Genomic DNA, 26,215 nt, shown 5'->3' with positions numbered 1-26,215 from the left:
ACTTTGCAAGCAAATACATTTTTTTTTAAGTTAGTTTGAGATGGTTTCCTCTTTGCAGCTGAAAGAAATACAACTAAGGACCTTTGGTCTCTAGTCCCTTCTGTTCCTCTCTATCCTTCTCTCCTGTCTTCATATCCTTTCCTGCCCAGCTTAAGCACCATAATTCAGAATTACAACCACTCCTACCATTATCTTTGTTTGCCTTAGAGCTTTTATTCCATTTGCTTGGCATATCTCAAATGAAAGAATCCAGTGATGCGCCTCTCTATTGCCTATGTTTATGCTATTGACTGTTTTTCTGGAAGGAAAAAGAAACATTATCAGAAAGACTGGTGCTGTAATAAAGCCATGGTCCATCAGGTCCTACCCAATGTCCAACAATTCTCTTATGAGGTTGTTGGGGCATCAATACGAAGTCAAAATGTTTTATAACTGAAATGTCCAACGAAGGGGATTGTGATTCAAATGTATTACCAGCAGGCAATGGAAAACTAAGAAGCCAATTAAAATGGTAAAAAGCACATATATACAACTGCATGTGAAAATGCCCACTATAAATTGTTAGCTGAGAAGAGCAATATTACAAAAGTGTGTGGGGCCACCATAATGCTCTGAAAGGATCTATAGCAATATGTTACCATGGTTACTTCAGAGTTATAGATTATTATTCTGTTGTGACTTTTATATCATGGTCAAAATTAATTTATCATAAAATTTAAAGTTATTTACATTTCTATGAAATAAAAGCAAGGTGATCACCAGAGGTGATCGAGAGTCCTTATCAGGCTTCTGAAGTTTACCTCCTCTCTTTTTGTTTTTAGAATACATCTCAGTAAAAAATTTGTTGGCAAGGTACTGGGTCAAAATTTATTTGAAATATTATTTGCGAATTTTATATATCGTTGTGTTCTTGTATGCAGTTTTTGGTTGAAGTTTTGCACAACCAATCACTTTGCATCTTCTTATTTTTTATTATTTACTTATTATATGTTTGAATAGGTTTCCTTTTTCCCCTCCCCTCTCTGGAATAATTCATAGAAAGTGGGGATTACATATTCTTCCTCTGGAAAATAGCATAGACTTGAACAGGTCCATGAAAAATTGCTTAGCATCACTAATCATCAGGGAAATGCAACTTAAACCACAATGAGATCTATCATCTTGCTCCAGTTAAAATGGCTGTTATCCAAAAGGAAAGTGTTGGTGAGGAGGTGGAGAAGGGGGATCTTGTACCCTGTTGGTCGGAATATAATTTAGCAGAGCCATTGTGGGAAAAGTATAGTGGTTCCATGGAAAAATAAAAAATAGGACTACCACATGATCCAGGATCCTACTACTGGGTATACACCCAAAGGAAATGAGGTCAGTATGTCAAAGAAACCTCTGCATTTACAAGCTTATTGCAGCCCTCTTCAAAATAGCCAGGAGAGAACAACCCGGTGTCCATCATCAGAGGAGTGATCCAGACAATGTGGGAGACACACCTCTTATTCCTTTGCTTTGAGCCATTTTAACTCCCTTGTTTTAGAGATGCCCCTTGTTATAGCAGAGTTGAGTTTTACCTTGTGAGCTGATCTAAAAATCGTTTTAGATTTTAGTTACCTAGTTACAGGTAACAATACCATGGCTATGTTGGTTCTTAAATCTGTCACATAATTTTATATTGTATTTACTTTTGTTCATTTGTCATATTTACTGGTTCTTTCCAAAATATGATTTTTTGGGGGTACCTTAAAAATACATGTATTTATCAAAACTTGTAATTTTATTCTACTGACTACCTTTGTGTCAATATATTTGTATGATGCCCTTTGCTTTTTTCCTGCTTATTTTCTTACTGTGTTATTAGTTTGAGATTAGATGTTCTCCGTGGAGGTTGGGTGGGAGGGAGTCCTGTGCACATGGGCTTTGTTCCCTAGAGGACTTTTGGCAATGTCTGGAAACATCTGGTACAATCCAGAGAGGGGGTCCTCAGTGGGCAAAGGCCAGTGATGCTGCTAGTAGCCTGTGACGCACAGGACAGCCCAGCCCTCAACTACAACACAACGTCATCTGGCCTAAAATGTCAATTATGCCAAGTCCGGGACACCTGTAAATATCTTTTGATTCCTACCTATTATCTATGTGGCAACTGATGGTAACATTCACTTTATTTATCCTTTCTCTCTCCCTTCTCTTTCCATTAAAAAATCATGGTATTTCTACTTTGTTGGAACCTATGATACTAAAATACTGTTTTTCTGCCTTTATCTTCACTTTAGATTTCAATATATTCAATTCTTGCTGAAATTCCCCAATTATCCCATAGTAGGATGAAACTCGTCCTTTCCATAGTAGATTCTCTGGGAAGGGCTGCTGAAGAAAAGAGCCCTGAGCTCTTGGATATTTAATGCTGTGTTTTCTTAGTTTTGGTGATTAAAAATCACTGCACATGAAATCCTTGGCTCGTTCTTTCTTTCCTTCCATTTGCTTTATTTAAGAAGAAATCCGATGACAACCTGGTTTTCTGCCCTTTACAAGTGACTTCTTTTTAAATCTTGAGGCCCAGAGTTTTATGGGATATGACCATTCCAGGGTAATTGCCCCAGCAACATGGGGGTCTTCTGGTCTATAGGTCAAGCTTTTCTTTTAATTCTAGAAAGTTTTCTTGGAGCACATCTAAAACATGAATGCTGTGCCCCCCCTTTTTAAGCTTCCTTCTTCAGGGGTTCCTCTTGTGCATACATTGGTCTGCTTTCTTGCATTTCACTTTCCACATCCTTTTTACTTTTTCAAATAATTTTTATTTTCTTTAATGTTTTAATTTTCTTCCTAGCTGATCTTTCTTTAGTATGCTTTCTTTCTGTCTCTTGGACACTTTGTATTCTGGTCTTAATTTCTAAAACATGTTTGTCCTCTTTGATAAGCTCTTACTTCACTTTTTGTTGTGTGCCAATTTATATTCTGAGTTTTTGAACTTCTGATTTGTGTTATACTTTAATATTTACAATTGCTTATTTAATTGAATTCAATTAATTTTGGGGAAACTTAAAATGTATTCCTTCCCTTTATTTTGGGGACAATATTTTAATTAGTTAAAATGTTCAGCTACTCATTTTCTGTCTGATTCTTATAGAAACTTTGAAGATATGTGAATGTTCTACTCAGTTCATGAAAAAATAAGTGTGTAGGATTTTCATAGCCCAGCAATAATGGCTGATTCTATTAGAGGGATGGGATGGCTTTGGTTGCTTTTTTTTTTTTTTTTTGGTACTGGGGATTAAACCCACTGAACTACACCCCTAGTCGTTTTTATTTTAAATTTTGAGACAGGATCTTGCTAAGTTGCTTAGGGCCTTGCTAAGTGACTAAGGCTGGCCTCAAACTTGTGATCCTCCTGCCTCATCCTCCCAAGTTGCTGAGATTACAGGTGTGTGCCACTTTGCCTTTTGGATACTCTTTTGATGTACTGTTCAAGAGAACTCTCTTCTCTTTGTATTTGTTCTGTGCAGATGGTGTAGCTCGTCTCCCAGGCATTGTGATTTGAACTTGTCCCCTCTTTCTGTGCCTTCTGCTTATGAAAATTTGTCCTGGACTGATTTCTGGAGGTGTTTAGCAATGTTCTGGTAAGGCTTTATATGGCTGTGGTGATTAATATTCTGGACATAGACTTGATATCGGCTGCCTGACTCTCCAACCTCTAATCCAAAAGGAACATGTTTTATATCAGTTTGGTTCCTGACCCTGAACCCTGACAAGCTACCTTAGGTCTCCAGGGGAGGGCTGGAGATAAATGCCAGACATTATTCCTCAGATGAAATGCCTTTACTGAAACTGGGAAAGTTGGTCTAAATTGAGTTATTGAGGGGACAAGTGGGCAGGGGTTTGGACCTGAATTATGTGCAAAGGAGAAGGTAGTGGAAGCCAGAAAACTGAAGATCATCTGCGCGAACTCTCCACATAAAATGGCAACTCTCAACACGCCCGGGGCAGGGCCTCCTTTCCCTCCTCTGTTCCTTTGATGACGTCTTGCCTGGAAGATCCTCCTTGGGTGGGTCTTTCTCTACTATAGATTGTTCTGCCTCTGCAGATGGCAATCCTTCTATCCTGACCTCCACAGTCCTGGCTAAACCCTAACCCTTCAACTCGTTGTCCCCAGTTTCTTGTTCTGAGCTGACCTGGGCTTCACTATTAAATTAAAACTTCTTTTTTTCATTGTGGTAACATACACATCCAGATGATGATTTAAAGTGTATAGCTCAGTAGTGTCTGGTGAATTTGCATTATCATGCACCCAATCCCTGGAAGTTTTCATCTTATAAAACTGAAATTCTATACCTATTAAATAGTAACTCCCTGTCCTCTCACCCCCCAGCCCCTGGCAACCACATTCAAACGTCTCTATGAATTTCACTATCCTAGGGGACTTATATAACTGGAATAGCTCAGTATATGTTTTTTGTGACTGTTTTATTTTACTGAGCACAATGTCCTCAGGGTTTATCTGTGTTGCAGCACATGTTAGAATTCCTTCCCTTTTTTTCCTTCTTATTTTTACTTTATTTATTCATTTAATTTTTGAGTTACTGGGGATTGAACCGAGAGACACTTTACCACTGAGCTATCCCCAACCCTTTATATTTTTATTTTGAAATGGGGTCTCACTAAGTTGCTGAACTTGCCATCCTCCTGTCTCAGCCTCTGGAATCACTGGGATGACAGGCGTGTGCCACCACACTTGGTAGAGTTATCTCTCTTTTTCAGCCTGAGTAATATCCTATTTGATATGTGCACACACACATTTTGTTTCTCCATCCATCTGCTAATGGACATCTGGGTTGCTTCCGTCTTTGATGTATTGCGAATAATACTCCTATGAACATTCATGCAGGTATCTCTTTGTGATCTCACTTTAATTCTTTTGGGCATATACCTAGAAGTGGGATTACTGGATCATATGGTAATTATGTTTTTAATTTTTGAGGGGCCACCATGTTGTTTTCCACAGTGTTTGTGTCATTTTATGTTTCTATCAGCAGAGCACAACTGATACAATTTTCTCACATTGTTGCTCACACCTGTTTACTTTTTCTTTTCAAATAACCATCCTGGCAGGAGTGGATGTGAGGTTATGATTTTGACTTGTACTTCTCAGTGATTAATGATGCTGAGCATCTTTTCCTGTCCTTCTTGGCCATTTCTATGTTTTCTTTGGAGACATGACCAAGACTTTTGTAGGAGTTCCTTATATATTCTCCATACTTTCTATCTTTATACCTTCTGGATATTATATATATTACTTTATCATATATATGATTAGAAATGTTTTCACCCATTTTATAGGTTGCCTTTTACTCTATGGACTTTGTTGTTTAGTGCTCACAAGTTTTACATTTTGATATAATGCACCTTCTTTTATATATATATATATATATATATATATATATATATATATATATATATTAGTTGTAGATGGACACAATAGCTTTATTTTTGTTTATTTATTTTTACGTGGTGCTGAGGATTGAACTCAGTACCTCCCATATGAGAGGCAAGTACTCTACCACTGACCCCAGCCCTTATTTTTTCTCTTTGTTGCCTATACTTTTGGTGTCATAAAGCTTCCCCATTTTCTTATAAATGTTTTATAATTTTAGATCTTTGATCCATTTGGACATATAAAATTCTATATATGTCATTTTTTGCTGGGTGTTTCCAAACACAGCAGTGGCCAAATAACGCAATTAAGAAGGTATTTCCACATCTCGACTCTTGGATCTTAGCCTAAAACATGTCTTTCCTCCTCTTCCCCAACAAATTCTTGTCCCCTAGCCATGAAAGAGGCCATAAAAATGTAAGAAAACCAATGCAAAAATTTATATTTTATTTGAATTCAAAAAATTTAAAATTGCTTTCAAATTCAGTAAAGTACCATAATGCAGGACCCCAGGGGGAAGCCTCATATACAGAGACAGATAAATTAAATGTGTATACCGCAGACAAGCCAAGAAGGTGTGTAGATTACATATTTACAGCACTTGATGATTTCTGAAAACCATATTTATACATTTTATTACATTTACAAAAAAGGCTTCCACTACCATTTACCTACAATAATGAAAAAAAATTTACACCTTTTTTTCTGTCTTTTTGGTACTGTACAAACTTTGTATAATAAAAATATATCTCTGTACAAAAGATTTTTTTTGTTGTTTTTGTTTTACTTATTTTTTTTTCCTCATGGGATGGCGGTGGTGGGTGTATGTTGTGAATGGTGGGCCCAGGGCCTCATCTGCCCTGTTCCCTTCCAGGCCTCTGGAGGTGGAGAGAAAATGCCAGAGGTGGTACAGGGTGGTGCAAAGCAGAGTGCTGGGTGCCCACCAGCCTGTGCTCCTCAGGCATCTCCTAGGACTTTACAAGGAGACACAGGGGAGGGAATGGAGCCAGCGCCGAGGAGGAGTCCAGTGGGTGGCAGAATATAGGAAGGGGAAGGAGCATCGAGAACTTCCTGCACTTGTTTTCAGGGACTGAAAGAAATGAGGGTGTGAGGGTGTTGTCTGAATGGGTCCTTCCCCACCAAGCCCCAGGATCCAGGTCTCAGGGTGGGTGTGGGCAGGAGTGGGCTCCTGCCATTGCCGGTCTCCATTCTTTCTGCTGGAAATTGACACCTCTCACTTTAGTTCATCTTGACATCAATCGGTCAGATCTTTTAATTGTTGCAACTCAGAATTGGTTTAAAACCAGGTGGCCCTCTCCCCCTACTCCCATTCATTTCTATTTGCTATTTCAATATGCTATACCAATATCCAAGGCTGGCATGTCACACATGCACAGGGGAGTGAGCCCATGGGGACCTTCCCAAGGACAGAGAAAGTGGCTCTAAATGTCTGACTTTGTTTTCTAAACTCATGAGCTTCCCAGCAATACACAGAAATTCATTAACGACCCAAGCACAATGAAACTATCAAAATAAGTCAAACCCACTTAAAGGAGCTGGAGAGTGTGACTTTCATTCATTTCATTATTATTTTTGATTCAGAGCTGCTAGGTTCCTTTGTTTGCTGTGGTCAGGCTTCTGGGGCCAGCAACATCTCCAGCACACTGGAGATAATAGGTCGCTGTCCTGATGCTGCCCAGGCAGAGAGAGCAGAAACAAAATTAGACACAGGTGCCCCCTGCCTGTTCTGCCAGACCTGGCCACAGTGCTTTTGTCGAGATTCACCTACACCTCCTTTCTTTGGTGTCCCTTTTAAACCTGGGTTTCTGGCAGCAAGTATAGTGAACTTTGGGGTCAGATTCATTAATTTGCATCCTGACTCTACTCTTATTCAATCTGTTGCTCATGTCTCTTTACCTTCCCAGGAGTCTGTTTTCTCATCTATAAAATGGGAGTAATATATCCTCTTTTGGTGGTGTGTACAAACTAGAAATAACACACAAAGAGTGTTAGGCACAGAGAGAAACCCAGTGTGTGGTGACCATCATTTTTCCGGGTGCCGGGGTAGGTTTGCTCTCCTGTCATCTACAGCACCTCCCTGCTGCCTCCAGACCTGCCACCCATCTGGGTCATACATGTGTTTTCTTTTTTCTTGGTCAGTTGACAACCAGATGTTCCCTGCCAGAATCCTGCCCTGTTTTCTCTGGCTTGCCATTTTTTTCAGGGGCTACCCAGGAGCCAAATGACTTTTAAATTCACTGGGTTTAGAACTCAGTACAATTATGTTTGAAACAAATTTTAAAAAATGATTACCAAACTATTTTTGAAGATTTCCCCCCTGCCCTCGGGGCAATCCTATCACTGTGCAGATGGGATCATCCATCTGCAGATGGCTGGTATCTTTCTGCACACTGACTCCTTGATGTGTCCCACCAATGCATTCGCTGTGTCCTCACACATCGGACAGGGGGAAGGCATGTTGGTTTGAGAGCTGACTATACCTCTCCCTATTCATTTCTTTTCTGTTTGTGGGGAGCATCTTTGACATGGGGCATGGGGCATCTTTGACACACACACTTCTCTTTTTTAAGCCTTTGTGGTCTCTTCCATGGGTTGCAGATGAAGGAGGTGTGTGTGTGTGCGTGTGCTCAGGCCTGTGCACACACATGCACATCCACAAGTTGATTGGCCATTTTCAATCCACAAACTTCCTTCCTCTGTCTGAAGCCCCTCTTCCTTTACTGCCCCAAGCCAGGGCATCGCAGGAGTCCTCTCCAGGGTGGCAGGCGCAGATGGTGGCAGGGTGTGGGCTCGAGTCCCAGCAGTGGCAGAGAGAGGCGTAGAGACAGACGAAGACGGGCACCGGGCGCTGTGCTCAGGGGCGCTCCTTCCTGCCCCTTGGGGAGCTGGGAACAAACAAGCCACAGCAGAGGTGGCAGAAGAGGAGAAGGGGTGGCAGCAGGTGGAAGCATGAGAGGCAAAGTCAGGAAGGAATACAGGGGAGAGAATGAAAGACAATTCGTCAGCTCCACCTTTTCCTTTGGTTTTTTAACCTTCCTAAACTGAGGGTGGGGTGAAGGCAGGGGGGTAGATACAGCAGAATATAGTGTTTTGCATCTTTGGTCTTTTTCCCCTTGTGGGCCTACGTATCGAGCTGGAGACTGGATTCTGACCCCATCACTTCTTAGCTGCATGAGCTAGGTCAAGTCTGTTGATTTTTGAGCACCTGTTTTCAGCTTTCTCCTCTGCAACGAGGATTCCAATAGCACCGATCTCACATGAGGTGTGGGGATTCAATTACATCCGCCAAGTCCCCGGAGCACAGCTGTGCTCAGGGCGCCGCCCTCTCCTCCCCGGGCTCCCGGATGCTGTGGGTCGCCGGGCGAGCCCGCGCCTGCGCAGAAGCGTGCCTGCGCCCCGCCCAGTCCTCCTGCCTCCCCCGCCCAGTCCTCCTGCCTGCGCCCCGCCCAGTCCTCCCGCCTCCCCCGCCCAGTCCTCCCGCCTGCGCTCCGCCCAGTCCTCCCGCCTCCCCCGCCCAGTCCTCCCGCCTCCCCCGCCCAGTCCTCCCGCCTCCCCCGCCCAGTCCTCCCGCCTGCGCCCCGCCCAGTCCTCCTGCCTCCCCCGCCCAGTCCTCCCGCCTGCGCCCCGCCCAGTCCTCCCGCCTGCGCCCCGCCCAGTCCTCCTGCCTCCCCCGCCCAGTCCTCCCGCCTGCGCTCCGCCCAGTCCTCCCGCCTGCGCCCCGCCCAGTCCTCCCGCCTCCCCCGCCCAGTCCTCCTGCCTACGCCCCGCCCAGTCCTCCCGCCTCCCCCGCCCAGTCCTCCCGCCTGCGCCCCGCCCAGTCCTCCCGCCTCCCCCGCCCAGCTCACCGGTTGCTGGAGGCGGGGCTCTCGGTGGCGGCAGCGGCGGCAGCCAGGCCTGGGGGCTATACCGCGGTACACACTGTGCTGACTGTGAACTCCGCCTCGCTGGCCATGATGTCTGTGGGCTGGATGTTGCGGTCGTACATGGGGTTCTCAAATGTGGCCCGAACATTTGTGTTCTCGTGGCCGGCGTAGCCATTGAACGGCACTTTGGGTCTTCTCCTGGGGATGAGAGAGTGACCTTGACATCGAGAGGGAGGGAGGTGCGGAGAGACTCGGGGCCCGGAGGGGAGGAGGGAAGGGGACAGGTGGGCAGTGGAGGCCAGAGCTCGCTCTTCCTCTCCGAAGTTACAGCCCAGGCCAGGAAGGCTGGAGGGCTGGGGAGGGGGTGGGGTCGGGACGGGCGGCACCCTCTGGTCCCTGCTCTCGCTCCTGTCCCCTTCCTCCACGGTACCGGTACCTGTGCTTGTAGAGATAGAGCACGAAGCCTGCAATGATGAGGGCGATGAAAGGCACCAGGATGGCGGCCGCCACCGAACTGCTGTTGGAAGCAAAGTGGCGGCCAATGGATTCGGGATCTGATTCCAACAGCCGGAGGTCTGCAAAGTCCCAAAACATAACACTCAAGTCACAGAGACACAGCCTGAAGTGGAAGGTCCCACTGCACACCATCGGGAAGTGGCACCTAGTCCAGGCGTCTGCCTCCCCCAGCTCAGACGGGATTCCCCTGAGAAGAGCCCAGATGATGTCCTGGGGACAGTGTCCATCCAGGGGAAGCCATTCCACATAGGACTTAGCCATGTTCCCAGATAAGACCTTAAAAGGATGCAGCCCTTTGAAAGTTTCTATATACTTCTCTTGGCCTTAGAAGCCTTTTATCAGAAGCCAAAACCAGCACAGGAGAGGTAGAGCAGCTCTGGTTGAAGTGGGGAGGGGCTGAGGCTCCCTCTTCTGGAGGACACCTCTCCCCACCCCAGGCTGGAAGGGCCCAGATGACCACAAGCCACTCTGGTCCTTGCCCACCTAACTGAGGAGGCTAGAACTCTAAAAGAGAGTACAAGGATAGAGAGTCCATTGTGGAGCCCAAACAAGTGCCCCAGTTTTCTGGGGTCTTCCCAGTGGACTCAACTGTGGGGGCTGGGGAACTCTGCAAGGTTTGAGGGCTGCTGCATGGAAGAGGGTGGTCTTATTCCATGCAGTCCATGATGGCAAAACTCAAACAGCTCTGGAGAGGGGCAGCAAACAGGGGAACTACAGGGAAGCAGATTTCTGCTTATAATAGAAATTTCTGGAAGTCAGAGCTATGGGAAAATGTAATGGATTGCCCTGGCAGGCAGGGGACCCTGGGGCCCAGTGCCTGGGGAGTGGGGCTGACTCTGGAGCACCCATGACCCGCACCCCACTCCGCCTCCACTGCTCCTGAGAAGCCAGGGCCCCTCTCTTCGACAGTCTGAGGCCAGGTGCCCTGAGGCTCTGGGTTAGGGCCGTCCCTGAAGTGAGGAGGCTGGACTAGGATGACATGAAACACACAGGGTCAAGGTGCTGGGGAGGAGCAAAGGGCCACTTCCTTGCGCTCAGCTTTCTCATCTGAAATGAGGACAATGCCAACCAGGATGACTTGCTCTTTTGTGGCAGCAGTGATGATGCCTGAGGCTCTTGGTGGCCCTGCAGTCGGGATTCTGAACTCAAGGGCTGAGCTAGGAACTGTGTGGCAGAGGTCAACTGCCAAGCATCGGTGTTTGGAGAGTTGTGACATAGCTTTTGTCAGGATCTCAGAGGTGTCCTGGATCCAAAAGAGGCTAAGAACCTTGTCTCGGATTTTGAACTTTGCCAGTCCTCTCCTCTATCCCAGAACACAGTTTCCCTCCCACCCCACGAGCCCACACTTCCAGGGGACAATTGCTAGTTACCAAGTCTTTGAAAGCCAAACTGGCCAAAGCCTTGACCCTTGACGGAGCCTTGGTAGATGAAGGTACCTCCTGCAGATTCCGAGGAGACCTGCAATGGTGGTGGGCAGAGAGAGCAAGATGCAAGGCATGCTAGAAGGATCTAGAACTCCTGCTGGCCACACCAGTTCAGGCCAGAGATATGGTCATAGGTTCTTGCTGGTGTCACCTACCAACCTGCTGCTCAAAGCACATACATGACTCTGCCTACACCAAGGCACTGATGCGTGTGTGTGTGGGGGGGCATGTACTTGGTATGATATAGGAAGAACATTCTGTTTTCTACTGTTCAGATCACTGAGGTCTGGGCCTCAGTTTCTCATTTGTAAAATGGGAATAACAGTATGTTATAGGGTTACTGGGAGGATTAAATGAATCGGAATTAAAGCTCCAGGACATTTATAGGTCTTAGATACATAGGAGCTATTATTACTGTGATGGAAACCAATTTTTGGAGCATCATGGAACAAACATGATTAAAATATCCCTAGCAGATTAATGTGCTTTGGAGAGTTGAACATAGTTTCAATAGCTGTTAGTTTTAAGTGGGTAGTAGAGGCCATAAATCCTTTCTGCTCCCTCTCCCTCTGCCTCCACGATGCTCAAACAGGTGGCCGGTGACTTCAGCAGCTAAAGTGGGCTTTGAGGATGCTCAGCTGCCGGTGTACCTCCCAACCCTTGCTCCATCCCCAGGGCACACCCTCTGTCTAATGCAATCTAGGCTGATCTACCCTGCTATCCCCTTAAACACGCCCTAGCTGGCCTAGGCTCCAGCTGCTCCTGGTCCTGAATCTCTCTTCTCTTGCACAGGGACTGACTTCCACCTGGAGGAGTCCCTAGCATGTAATGCTCTCCCAAAAGAGAATGCAAGGAAGTTTCACCTTTCCTACATGTGCTGGTCTCTCAAGCTCTGCTAAAAATCACAGTCCACATCTTGCAAGTACATGTTCAAGGTCACTTGCCACTTACCATCTTCTTCCTGTTCTCATGCACCAAACTATGACCTTCAACTTGCTTATACCCATGGCCTCTAACCCTGCTCTAAAAGCAGAACTTCTTCATCTCTCTCCCCGATATGGTGACCCTTTGGCCCTTTTAATTTTTTCTCTTTTCCCACTTTATTAGCAGACTAAGTCTCCCTTGCTCTCCCAGTCCTGGCCCCAAAGAGAACCTCCAAGTTTCCATGTTGATCCCTGGAGTTCCCATAACTCTCTGTCCTCCTCCTCCTCCCTGGGAATTGGGAATGGGGTGGGGTATGCTGAGATCAATTTGCTGAACTTACATGCCCATCTAAAGCCCAGTGGTCATCTTTGAACTTATTCACAAAGATCTCCACAGGTCCTGTAATCTGGTAGACTTGCAGCAGGAGATGGAAATCTTCTTTCTTGTAATATCCTGGGAAAAGAAAGTTTGGAGAGTGGGTGGTATACTTGAAAGAAGTATGAAAATCTCAAAACCTAAATTTGTGGGTATATGGGTGTGAAGGTTTCAGTGGAATTTCACATGTATCCATCGATGGAAACATTCTCTGCACACCTGTGAGGAGGTGAGTATACTGTCACGTGTTAGTATGGGCTGAGTGTGAATATGTGCAAGTGTGTGCAACTATGTGTTAGTAACTAGACTACTGGGTGGAGACTGATCCTGTTTATACATGCACGTGTGAGAATGTAAATTTTTGCATTTTGGTCTGCCATTAATACTTAGATATGCTTAAGAGTTCGGTGGGTGCAGGAAGACCTGAGTGCATGCATGCGGGATAAATGAATGTGTTTAAGACTGTATTGGAACAAATCAATGAATGTGGCTGTGTGTATGTGTGACTATGAACACATGGGGTCGTGTATCAGCATGCTCATTTACTTGTGCATTCATCAATCTATCATCTATTGAAGAAACACTTGCTTTCTAAGATTTTTAGTTTTTCTGGTTATACATTGAAGATTGAGGAGATTTTTTTTAAAAAATGCAGAGGTACATGAAGGAAAAAAAATATTCCCTCCTGATCTCATGACTAAGCAATAACCAATGTTAACATTTCATTGTAAATGATACCAATTTTCTTTATTACAAATACATTTTTTCATTTCAAAAACTGGAGTCAGATTTTGAACGCATTATAATGGGTGCAAATCCCTCTGAGGTTGACATGGTATTTTATCTAGCAGATATGACATAATTATAACACCTATTGTTTTATTTTTAGCTTTTTGTAGAAAAGAACCCTCTAAAGAGAACGTCCTTTATTAATAAGTGTTGGACTCTGTCCATATCAATTTCTATGATAAAAACTGTTAGAAATGTAATTAATGAGTCCCATCACCTTCAAGGACCTTGACATGAATTTCCCAACTCACTTCTAGACTCTACATATTTTCCTTGGGTCTTCTTGCTAGACCTGACCTGTGCTGAGCTTTATCACTTTAAAAGCTCTGAACTAATGGGGTCAGTGGAAAACCACACTTTGTGTTTATTTTTTCCATGACTGCCGAAAGATACATTTTCTTTGATTGATTGCTGTGTACTTGGGCTTCTGAGAATTCTCAGCCCCATTTTTTCGTTTGGTTTTAGGGATAGAACTCTGTCTTCTAAGAGCTTTTTATACACTGAAGTTATTAATGTTGGTCATCTATCCTTTTATTAGTGTGTGGTCAAGATGAACAGACATCCCCTCTTTCCCTGACCACCAGGCACATGGATGAGCCTCCTGTGAGATGTGAGATAGTAGGCTTCCTGGTGAAGGTGGGAGCCCAACACCTTCCCACCCACCTTGCCTTGTGGACATGGTCTCCTCCTTACCAGCCAAGTGCAGCTCCACACCACTGTGGTCAATCATGGTGGCGTTGACCTTGCTGTTGGCAGCCTGGAAGCCTGTCACTCTGAGCATGGCTGGCTGCTTCTTCCCCTGGTACTCATAGGCCCCTTTCCATAGGGAATTCTTGGCAAAAACATCCCCAGGAACTAGAGGAATTGAGAAACAGGTGTGAGAGGGATTTGTGTGTTGGAAGCATAAAGTGGGGGCCAGCTGATGACCGATCCCAGCTCGCTCAAGGAAGCTGTTTCTTCCCCCAATCTCTAACACATGGGAAAGGTGGTCGAATGCTCTGGCTCTCTTGTGATCATCCTGAGTCTCAGAGTGGATGGGTGGAGGGAGTTGAAACATCAAAGAGATATCTGTACTTCCATGTTAATTGAAGCACTATTCACATGCATCAAATTACGGGAACAACCAAAGTGTCTCATTAATGCATCAGCAGTTAAAGCAAATGTGGTTTACATACGCATTCAGCCTTGAAAAAGAAGGAAATCCTGTCATTTAGGACAACATGGATGAACTTGGAGGATATTAGCTAAGTGAAATAAGCCAGGGACAGAAAGAACACATGCTGCATGATTTCATTTAGATGAGTGTGCTAAAAACTGAACTCAAGAAAAGCAGACAGTAGAATGGTGGTTACCAGGGGCTGGGAGGGAGAGGCAAGATGGTCAAAGGATATAAGGTTTCATCTGGACAGGAGGAATTACGTTCTAGTGATCCATTTCACAGCACAGTGACCACAGTTAATAATTATGTATTGAGTATTTCAAAACTGCTGAAGGAGCAGGTTTTAGATGCGCTCACCACAAAAACAACCAGGGGAGGATGTGTTAGCTCTATTCATACAACAACATATACATGTACCACACTTCCCATTGTACCCCATAAATATATACATTTATTATTTGTCGATTAAAAGCAAAATATTAAAAAAAGAAGAGAGAAAGGGAATCAGAAGATAGTGAGAGAAGGAAGAAAGAAAAGAGAAGAAAGAAAAAAGGAAGGAAGGGGTTTAAAAGATAGAGAAAGGGGAGCAGAAGAGGAAAATGCCACCAGTCTAGTCTCGTCGGGGGGAACGTGAGCTGGTGAAGTGAGAGGGCTCTGGATTCCAGTCTGAGCTGTCACTCATCAGTTGCTTGATCATGTGCAAGAACTTGACTTCCTCACTGTCTAGGCCACACCTGTAGTTCAGCTAAACGGGGCCACCCCCTCTATCTCACTGTCAGGCTAATCGACCGAATGCTGCAAACTGCATGTTACACCGTGCTGAGCACTCACAGCACCTAATGTGCGATGGCTACTAAAACTGTCATTTATCCTTATAATCATTCTTGCAGGCAAGAATTCCAATCCCTGTTTCACCAAAAGGTGAATTGAAGCTTCAGTGGAGACGCACATCCACCTAAGGACAGAGCTAGTCAGATAGCAAAATGGCACTAGAACTGAGTTTATGACGCCAAATCTGGCCTTGTTTCCTAGTGACACACAGGCTCACGTGGTGCTGTTATTTGGGTCTGAAGTGCCACTCAAAAGGCCCATGTGGTAAAGGACTGGTCCCCAGTTGGGCAATATTGGCAGTAAGTGAGGCCTAGTGGGAGGGTTTAGGTCACTGGGCATATTCTCTTGAAGGGGGTTGTGGGACCTTTCCCCTTCCTCTTCTTGCCTCTCTTTTGCACCTCAACATGAACTTGCTCCTTCCATAGTCCCCAAAACAAGAGGTCAATCACTCATGGGCTGACCTCCAAGGCCATGAGCCAAAATAAACCTTTTCTGTTCACAAGCTATCTCAAGTATTTATTTGTTACAGTAACAGCAAGCTGACTAACTCAAGTGGTTAAAAAAAGTAGAAGGTTCAAAAAAGGCATGTGATAGTCTGCATTAATTTTGCATTGGTCAGGCCATACCTGTCATTCCATCAGTTCTGGATGTGACACTTTGAAAGACACAATACCAATCTTAAAGAGGTAAGGATTTCCAGGAAGCTCCCTGGGCAAGACCTGGATCTAAGCCTGTGCCATGGGAGCAATTCATGGTGCCAGAGCTCAGAGCTCTGGACATGTTTCTGGGAGGCCCTACCTCTCTCTTCTGATGAGGTTTCTGCTTCCTTCAGTCTCACTTCCTTCTAGGCTGCCTAGCTGGGGAGGAAGGTAGGGAAACTGTGCCCTACCACTAAAACTAGTGTGTGTGTTTCTGGCTCACTAGGCAGTAGAAACAACACAGGTGTCTTGAGCCAATGGTCTGGCCCTTACATACCGGAGGCTTGAGTGAGTGGCGGCTCTCGGGCAGTGTTGATGGGTCTCCCACTGGGCCGGACCTCTGCTGGGGAAAGAGAATGGAAGAAAACAGCATCAGCCTCTGGTCCACACTCTGTTGGAAACCATGTGACACGAGGTCAGGGGGTCCTCTTTGGAGTGAGACCTGCTTTGGACTCAGCTTCTTAGACAAGGAGTGTGTCCCTATCTCAGAATAATAAAACAAAGAACTGCAAGGAAATCCATTGCACCAGTGACAGTTATTAAAATTTTAAATGAGGCTTTAGGAGATAACCATGTATGTGATTCTTTATTACTGAGTTAAATAACTAGGGGAACAGTATCTACCATAATCTTGAAGTAGTCAGGAGAAAAAGTGGAAATAGAATTACCATATGATACAGAGGTCTCACTCCTGGGTATCTGCCCAGCGGGACTGATGTCACTATGCCCAAGTGATGCCAACACTCCTCTGCTTGTTCAGCATCATCCACAGCAGACACGATACGGAATCAACCCCCTTGTCCATTTTTACACTCACACACACACACACACACACACACACACACACATGAATGCTCTTCAGCCTGTTAAAAGGAGATGTTGTCCTGACACCATGAGGACAGTAAGTGAAATAAGCTAAGTAACTCCTGCATGAGCTCACTTCTTTTTTATAATCATACAGAAATAAAAAGAAGTTAAACTCTAGAAGCAGAAAGGAACATGATAGTTCCCAGGGGCTGGGGCAGTGAACAGATGGAGTTGGGGAGATGTCAGTCAAAGGGTACAAAATTTCAGTTAGACATGAGGAACAAGTTCAAGATTTATTGTATGTGGTCATGAACAGCTCAATAACAAAGTATTGTATATATGAAATTGCTAAGAGAGTAGTTTTTAAGTGCTAATGAGCTTGGTTCAGTCATTCCACAACATAGACAGATATCAGAACATCACGTTGTACACACACCAATATTTATTTGTCAATGAAAAATGAAGCATTAATTGGATGAAAAAACTAAAATCATGAGGCACCACTTGGCATCCTTTTTGGATGGCTGTGCTAAAAAAGATGGACAATAATAAGTGTTGGCAAGTACGTAGAGCAATTGGAACCTGGGTATGTATGCTGCTGGGAATGCAAATGGTGCAGGCACTGTGGAGAACAGCTTGGCAGCTTCTCAACATGCCACATTCTACTTGTAGATATCTACCCAAGAGAATTGAAAATATTCACACAAAACATACACGTTTGTTAACAGCAGCATTTTTCATAAAATAGCCAAGTAGAAACAACCAAAGTGTCCATCAGTGGATGAATGGACAAACAAAATGTAATATAAACATATCATAAAATATTATTCAGCCATTAAAAAGGAATGAGATTCTGAGACTGCCAAAACATGGATGAATGCTGAATACATTATGCCAAGTGTAATAAACCGGGAACAAAAGGACAAATGTTGCATGATGTCACTGACACAAGATAATTAGAACAGGCAATTTCACAGAGATGGAGGGAAAAACAGAGGTTACCACAGGCTAAGAAGATGGGAGTTATTGCTTAATAGGCACAGAATTTCTGTTCAGGATGATGACAAAGTTCTGGAAATGGATAGTGGTGATGGCTGAATGATACTGTGACTGTATCTAATGCCAATGTACACTTAAAATTTTATGTTGTATACATTTTCCCACAACAAAAAATGAATAATGATTATATTTTTAAAAAGAACCCATGTATCATCTCCATATGTGGAAAACTCATAGAAAGGTTAAATATGCCATACCCCAAAATATGTGCCCCATACATATGCACAAATGTGTCACTTCAATTTTAATAATTAAAAAAACTTTAAAAAGCAAATATTGCTTTCTATAAATAAAATTTACAATAATCCATACAATGAAAATAAAACAATGTTATTCTGATCAAGACTCTGATCATCAAAAGTCTCTTTGGCAGGCAAGATGGCCAAGTAGTTAAGAGCATGGACCCTTAAGTTAGAATGTCAGAGTTTGGATCTTTTCCTTTACCAGCTGGTGACGTTGGGCATATGACTTAACCTCTCTGTGCCCCAGTTTCCTCATATATTAAACATAGATGGGACCAGCACTAACTGACAGGATGATGAGGACTGAATGAGCTAACTCACACAAAGTGCAATATGGTGTGGTCAGCTCCTATAAGAGAGAGTTCAATTCTATTCCAGCATCAACTGATGCTCTATATTTGACCCTTTCACTTAAGGCCAGACTCAAACATCACCTTCTCCAGGAAGCCTTCCCTGACTCCCTCCCCGTTCCCTCAGTGTTCAGCGCATCGCTACGTTCCTCAAGGTACTGTTACACCTGAAAACACGTCTGTCTCTCTGCAGTCAAGTATGAGCTCCTTTCAGGGCAGGGCTGTATCTTCCAGCACTGAATCCCGCACAGTGATGATGCACAAGAAATAGAGACATTGTGGATGGAGAAGAGGGAGGGGCTGGTGATCACTTGAGGAGAGAGATGTTTGCTGACTTGAACTTTATGCAATGTCCATGTACCGAAATGTCATATGCGACCTCAGAAATGTGTACCATTTTTATGTATTAGTTTCAAAAAAGTAACAAGGTGTGTGGGGGGGTCCTGAACATCTTGGGTGGGTACTGTTTCATCAAGTTTATAATCTGTGTCACGTGTCCTTCTGATTTGGTGGAAGAGTGACCTTTTCTGTGCCTGGTGATGAGCCTGCCCCTGCAATGTGCAGAGGTGGCAAGATAAGCCTTGGGGTTCGCCAGGCACCTCCTTAGACTGCTCTGGGGTGGTCTCCTGGAGACACAGTGCCTCGCAGGATCTGAACCAGGGTCTGGCTCCTGGAAATCCCGTTTATTCCTTCCTTTCGTCTTTTTAGCCCAAGCACAGTGTCCCCTCTGGCCTCCCACCCGGGGGGCTCTGGGCCGGCTCACTCACCCAGGCAGATGGGCGGCTTGCCGGTCCAGCTGCCGTCTGCCCGGCAGGTGCGGTGCTCAGAGCCACCCTTGAGGGAGAAGCCCTCCTGGCAGGAGTAGATGAGTGTGTAGCCCATGGAGGGCAGGTCCAGGGCCCCGACGTTGGCATGGGTTGGTGTCTCCGGCTGCTTGCAGTGGTGGGCTGGCGGGAGGAGAGACTTAGTTAGACCTGAGGAGATGGGGTCTTCGGGGGCCTCCTCCACCATTCCTGTTCCAGATGGAACATTCCCTCCCTTTCCCTTCTGGGTCTTTCCTGCCCAGCACCCCCTCCTCAGACTCCTCCCCAGCCCCAGTCTTGGTGTCTAGGAATGGCCAAGATGGAGATTGTGTGGCAGATGGCTTGGCCAGCCCTGGAGGAATCCAAGCCTGCAGCACTGCCTGCGGGACGCTGGAGTCACTGTGGTCAGAGCCTGAAATCCCCAGACCCCCAGGGCCGGGCCTTGAACTTAGTTTCTGCTGCCACTGGACAGATTTTGCTTTGCGAAGGCAGGGAATCGCCTTCAAATTCCAGAAAGGCTTTTGGTGGAGACATCTGTGAAGCCCCAGCGGGCAAGCACCACAAAGGGGTCGGCACTGGTGGGTGGGGGGACGGAGGCCGAGAGCCCCCTGCCTTTCAGGGCACTCAGAGCATTCAGCGCATCTCCCAGGTGCCCGCGGGCAGGGGGACGCAGGTGGGGGCTGCACTCACGGACGCAGTCGGGCGGAGTTCCGCTCCAGGTCAGGTTGGGCAGGCAGGTCCTGGTGGTGGAGCCCTGAAGCAGGTATCCTTTCTGACAACGGAAGAGCACCGTGCTGCCAACCTGTGGCAAGGACAGAGGGTCCCGTCATCCCTTTCCAGCCAGTGTCACCCGCTGCTTTCTTGCCCTGACCCAGCGCCTGCCCACGCTGCTACCTCTGCCTGCAACCCTGGGTGACTCTGCCTGGATGACTCTCAAATGAGGCGGTGGTGGGATGGAAAACATGGTGTACAGATCACCACTCGAGTGTGTCCCTTTCTTCTATGAAACGGTGAGTTCCCCAAGGATGGGAGACTTGCTTTCTTTACCCATGTCCCTCCCCCAGCAGGGCTCTGGGCTTCTTGAACATCTCACTCACAGAATAGCCCCTCCCTCCGCTTCTCCCCTGCTCAGCTGCGATCCCCACTGTCACCTCCATAGCTCCTAACTGTCCCCCTCCACTCTCCTGCAGCTACCAGCCCCGCCTCCCCCTCTCCAATCCACTTGTGTGACCACATCAGTTTCCTACACGGCAACTCAGAATGTACCACTTCCCACTCAGATGCTCCTGTGTCCCTGTCACCTCCTGGAGCAAATTCCAGTGCAACGTGAAACTCCGTGATTTCCACTCCCTTCCACACCCAACTTGTCTTCCTCTTAGATTTCATCATTTGATTCAGCAAACGGCAACTTTATCCACCCAGTTGTGCAAATCAGAAACCTCAAGTCACGTTTGACTCTTTCCATGCCTCAGTCCAACCCATGGTCAGGTCCTCTTAGCTCTGTGGAAGGACACTGTGCCCCGAAGGCTCCATGTCTCTCCCTGCTGTCCCTGAGCTCTCACAACATCACCCTTACTTTTCTCGTGAGTCACCTCCACAGCGTCCTGCTTGTCTGAGTGCCTTTATTCTTCCCCCCTCTGTCCTTCTGTCTCAACTCGGCAGCCCAAGTGGTCTTTCAAATGATGTTGCTTCCTGTGACTTTTCAAATAAAACCCAGGAGATGACATTGGCTTCAGGGCCCCGCATAACCTGGTCCAGGCCCCCTCCTTGCGAAAATTGTTAGGAGTTATCTGAGATGTACAAAGGATTCCGGGAATTGATGGGGACAGGGCGTGTGATCACAGAACGAGCTCCGTGAGTGGAACCACTGTGCCACTGAAGGCTCATCTCTGTGGCATGGTGGTTATAGCCCCTGCTCCTTCTCTGCCCCATCCCTTGAGCCCCTCTCAGTGGTAACTACTCTCCTGAATTTTTCCTTACCCTGTTAATAGTAGTCCTATCCCATCAATGTGTAATACATCTCCAAACAGTTTAATTAGTCTTACTAGTTTTCATCTGTGCATCACCGCTGTCATTAATGATGCATCTCCAGGATGCATCCGTGTTACGTAGGACTGTGGTGCATTCATTTTCACTGCTGTGTAATAATCCACTCTATGATTATATTACAGTTTTTCTTATTCCCTGGTGACATGTGCAAGACTGTCTCTAGGCAATAAAAAAGTGCCAGGAGTAGAACTTTTGGACCACACAGAAACTTCTGGTGAGGTGTATTGTGTCTAACCTCAGCAGCCACCGAAGCTTCCACGCCTAGCCCAGACTTCTGACTTCACCTCTCCTCCTCGCCCACTAGGCTGCAGACTGGCTGGAGGCCTGCTGTCCACCCTCATCCTGATAAGCCCTTCCCAGCCTCAGAGATCCTGTGCTCTGGCCCTGGCTCAGACAGGAGTGTCACCCAGCTTTGCACAGGATTGCCCTTCTCATTGTGGAGGCCGCAGTTCAAATGTCACCTTTAGGAGGGCTCTTCCCTAACTACCCTACCTAAAATAGTGACCACCTTGTTCAAGCCCCCTTATACCACATTATGTGATGCTTGGTGCTCATGGAAGTGATGTTGGTAGTTGGATTATTGTCACCATCTGGGCAGCTCCATCAGGGCAAGCCCCTTGCCTGCCCACTCACCCTGAGTCTCCTCATCTGGAACTGCTCATGGCAGTGAATATCTGCTGCCTGAGCACAGATTGAAGGAGTAAGTGATGTCACCCGGTGAGGGCCCAGCCTGTCCTTCCCAGGTTAGTCCCTGACACCTTCTTGGGCGTGTCTTGGGCTCTAGCTAACTGTCCACCCCCCTGCCTTTCTGCTTCCTTTCCTCCATTCAATCCCCCCCACCCCAGGCCATCCAAGACTCCTCCTCCCATAGCTCCTCCTGAAATGTGTGAGGGGCCTCCATCCTCACAGGATGCTTCATACACTTAATATCATCCTGCAAACATTTTCTACGTTTACAACATCATTATCATTTATTGGCTACACAATTTTGCAATGGGCGGTTGCACTGTAATTACATTTTATCATAAATCTGATGTTAGGCATTTTCTATTATAAAGGTACACGTGACTTTCATGTGTATTATTTTCTTGGGAGAATTTCTAGGAGTGCACTCATCTGCCTGCTGGCAGACATGCCTCTGGGGTGACCCCTGCTGGTTCCCATCACCCAGAATAAGCTGTATCTGTGGCCAGGGTGCGGGTGCCTTGAGGACAGGAGGTCTGTCTGCCTCACGCATTTCAGTATTTCCACAAACACCCCCCCAACTCTGGGGTTGTGGGGAGTATTCACGGCCCTGCAAGCCGCCTGCCTCCTCTGCCTCCCTGGTGGACAGAGCTCTTCCAGTTTCGAAGGGTTCAATAAAGCAGAACACTTTTTTCCTTCAATTTCAAGTCTTGTCTTGCCCCGGTGCTGTCCCCAAGAAGGTCCCTGAGTCTTCTGGTGCTGACTGTGACAGGAAGGGACAGGAGGCAGGAAGGCCCCATCTTGGCTGACCTCCTTACCTGGTAGCCTTGGGAATTGTTCTGTATCCCAAACTGTGGCACTCCGGGGTCTGAGCACATGGTCAGCGTGGGATCTGGATGGCCCAAACAAAGAAGCAGGCCACATGGTCACCCACACTTTCACCGTGGCAGTCACCCTGACAGACGAATGTAGAAAACCAAGCCACAACCCGATGCCCCTGCCTTCTGAGGCTCTGCCTGCCCCAGAGCCCCAGCTGACTGCTGAATCCCCAAGACATTAACTCTGGCCATTTCTCATCCTGCTCCAAGAAACCTGAAGGAGGACGACTTGTTCCTTATTGCAGATGAGACGGGAAAGGGAAAACAGCCTCTCAGGTCGCAAAGATGACTGCCCCCCCAACTGCCTAGCCCCGCACTCAGCCCCACAGCCCCCTCACCTATGCAGCTGGGCTGGGTGCCACTCCATGTCCCATCTGATTGACAAAACCTCCGTGGAGAGCCCACCAGCACCAGAGGAGGGTGGCAGGAGTAGGACACAGATGACCTGTATGAGAAGCCTCGGTCCTCTCTCCTCCCACGGGGCGGGACCCCAGGATCACCACAGAACACGGCTGGGAAGACAGGGGAGAAAAGCGGGTCTCAGTTACTTTCTAGAGCCCAGTTGTCCACTGGCTCTGCTTTTGTTCTGTGTCCTTCCAGGTTCCACTTGAACTCTGGGACCGCAGCTGCTTCCACCTGTCTCTGTGCTGCGACTGCTAATCCCCTGTCCTTTGCACATTCAGAGAGTCTGGCAATCACTGTCCAAGTAAAGGAGTAACATCTCAGGGAGTTCAGAATATGGAGGCAGGGCTGTGGGTGTAGCTCAGTGGTAGGGCCCGTGCTTAGCATGCTAAGGCTGTGGGTTCAATCCCCCGTATGGCAAAGGAAAAAACAAAAGATCAATTTTTGTGCATATCCCCTTCCATTCCTTATTTGGTTGTATGTATATCTGTGTTTGGCTACAAACTCAGTACCCACATGACTGCAATCTTGTTTCATTCACTTAATATCATCCTGAAAATGTTTTCTATGTTTATAAAATTATCATCATTTATTGGCCACCCAATTTTGCAATGGGTAGTTACATTGTCATTACATTTCTGGAAGGTACTGGGGAATGAATCCAGGTGTACTTAACCATTGAACCACATCCCTAGCCCTTTTTATTTTGAGACAGGGTCTTGCTAAGTCGCTGAAGCTGAGTTTGAACTTATAATCTTCCTACCTCAGCAACTTCCTGAGTAGCTGGGATGATAAGCATTTGCCACTGCACCCAACTGTAATTACATTTTATCATAACTCTGATGTTAGGCATTTTCTATTATAAAATTATACATGACTTTCCTTCTACACATATTATCTTTTTAAGAGCATTTTCTAGGAGTGCACTTATCTTCAAAGGTTTGAGCATGGTCTCAGTGAGAGATAGTGTCAAATTTCTTTCAAAAAACTTGACATTTACACTGTGGCAGGTGTGTACGAGTGTGCCCATTCCACTGAGTTCATGTTAACATCAGAAATATCATTAAGCTCAATTCACAATAGCCAAACTAAGGAACCAACCTAGGTGCCGCACCTTCAATAGATGAATGATAAAGAAAATGTGGTATATATACATAATGGAAAGTTACTCGGCATTAAAGAAGAATGAAATTATGGCATTAACTACTTCTAACATGATTAAATTGGAGACAATCTAAATTCATCACCAATGGGAGGAGATTAAGCAAACTGTGGTGTGGTGTAGGAAATTCTTTAAAGCCATTAAAAATGATGATGCATAGATCTGCATATACTAATAGAGAGAGGTGTTGAGGGAAAGGTCCTTATGGCCCATCAGTGAATACAAGTCATGAAATAACATGTACAGCATGATCCAACACCGTTTATAGAGACTTGTGTGTGTAGCACTATATATGAAAAATACATGTGATCCATGTGGAGGCAGAATCCAAGACTGACTATGGTTTATCTTTGAGAAATATTATTTTCTAATATAGTACAATTTTCTTTTACAATGGCCTTAATTCATTATTTGCTTTGTGTGTGTGTGTGTGTGCGTGTGCTGGGGATTGAGGCCAGGGCCTCACTCATGCCAAGTATGCACTCTGACACTCAGCTATACTGCCACCCCCCACCCCCGCAGTCCCCATCATACATTGTTAAAAAGAAATATTGGCAACTCCATTTTTCTCAATAGGAAAAGCAAGGTTGCTGAGTCCACACTCAGTGCTGAGACTCAGTGAACTTTCAATGTCCCCTGATGGTTGTGTGAAGTTCAGAGGTGTTAACCATGAACCAAGTGCCTATGTCTACTTTTGGGCTGCTGGCCCTAATCCCTGCTGAAATTCCCAACTGAAACAAATATTAGAGGTATCTAAACAGTGTCATGAGCATGTAATTTGCAGAATTATAAAAATGTTGATTAGAAAGCAAAGATAGGTTTGCTTACCCAAAGCATGGGCAAGAAGAAAAGCTTCCAGAGCCCATTCATGGGGTTGTCAAAAAAAGAGACCCACAGTTTACTTCTCTGGGGACCCTGGTCAGGAACCAGTCCTGGAATGGGCTTGGAGCTCATCAGGACAAAGCTGGGCCAGGTGGATAAAAGGTAGCATCTCACCAGAAAATCAGGGACCTTCAGTAGTCTTTTCCACGCAAGGGATTTTCCACAAAGATGGGCATGTTCCTAGCACTGGCTGTCCCCAAATCTTTGAGTACTGCCCCCTTCAAGTGAAGAAACACCTTCCTCATCTGATTTAATTCCTTTCCACTGTGACTCCAGACAGTAGCGACAAACTCTTCCCTGGTTTGGGGCAAGGGGCTGCTTACTCTAGGCTTTCCCCCAGTGAAGCTCTGTGGAGGGAAGGGAAAGAGCCATCAGACAGGATGCAACCCAGGTCCCTGTGAGCCACTTACGGAAGCACTGAGGCAGCTCTCCGGTCCAGGATCCGTTTCCTTCACAGGTGAGCACCGCTGGCAAGGAGAGCTGGTACCCTTCCAGGCAGGTGTAAGTCACACTGGAGCCCCACATGAAGTCAGATCCCACCACTTTCCCGTTGGGGATGAGCTGAGGCGGCTTGCACATGATAGCTGGAGGGACACCAGAGCAGGCGGAGTTCTGGTGCCATCCTGGGGAAATCAGTCCCCCGCCCACCATTATGTATTCTACTGAGTCCCCTGCACCAGCTGGGAGTCTGGGCCAAGCAGAAAGAATCAGAAAGGACCCCTCCTACTGCAGGAGCTCTGATCTTGCATCTGAAATGTGACCACCCTGTCTTGTCTCTGCATAACCTTCCCACTGATGTTCAAATCCAAGCCTTACCTTGGTATCTTCCATCTCCCACCTGACAATATTCAGGACCAGTCCTCACCTTGGACACTTTCCCT

At 46.1% G+C, this 26,215-nt stretch overlaps 1 protein-coding gene across 1 annotated transcript in view; it reads right to left on the bottom strand.

Moving 5' to 3' along the window:
• Positions 1 to 9,338: 9,338 nt before the first annotated feature.
• Csmd2 (CUB and Sushi multiple domains 2) overlaps positions 9,339 to 26,215 on the bottom strand; it is a 535,133-nt gene continuing 518,256 nt past the window's right edge. The window contains exons 60-70 of the mRNA XM_076862996.2: positions 25,745 to 25,918; positions 23,227 to 23,400; positions 22,829 to 22,902; positions 19,968 to 20,079; positions 19,242 to 19,421; positions 16,294 to 16,356; positions 14,022 to 14,183; positions 12,505 to 12,617; positions 11,187 to 11,274; positions 9,737 to 9,875; positions 9,339 to 9,498 (exon numbers count right to left, since the gene is read on the bottom strand). Coding sequence (XP_076719111.2) covers positions 9,339 to 9,498; positions 9,737 to 9,875; positions 11,187 to 11,274; positions 12,505 to 12,617; positions 14,022 to 14,183; positions 16,294 to 16,356; positions 19,242 to 19,421; positions 19,968 to 20,079; positions 22,829 to 22,902; positions 23,227 to 23,400; positions 25,745 to 25,918 — 1,439 coding nt within the window. The remainder of the gene's footprint in view (positions 9,499 to 9,736; positions 9,876 to 11,186; positions 11,275 to 12,504; positions 12,618 to 14,021; positions 14,184 to 16,293; positions 16,357 to 19,241; positions 19,422 to 19,967; positions 20,080 to 22,828; positions 22,903 to 23,226; positions 23,401 to 25,744; positions 25,919 to 26,215) is intronic.

This window comes from Callospermophilus lateralis, chromosome 7, assembly GCF_048772815.1.
Source record: "Callospermophilus lateralis isolate mCalLat2 chromosome 7, mCalLat2.hap1, whole genome shotgun sequence".
Taxonomy (NCBI): Eukaryota; Metazoa; Chordata; class Mammalia; order Rodentia; family Sciuridae; genus Callospermophilus; species Callospermophilus lateralis.
Note: the sequence above shows the minus strand (reverse complement) of the source record. Positions and strands in the feature narration are given on the sequence as shown.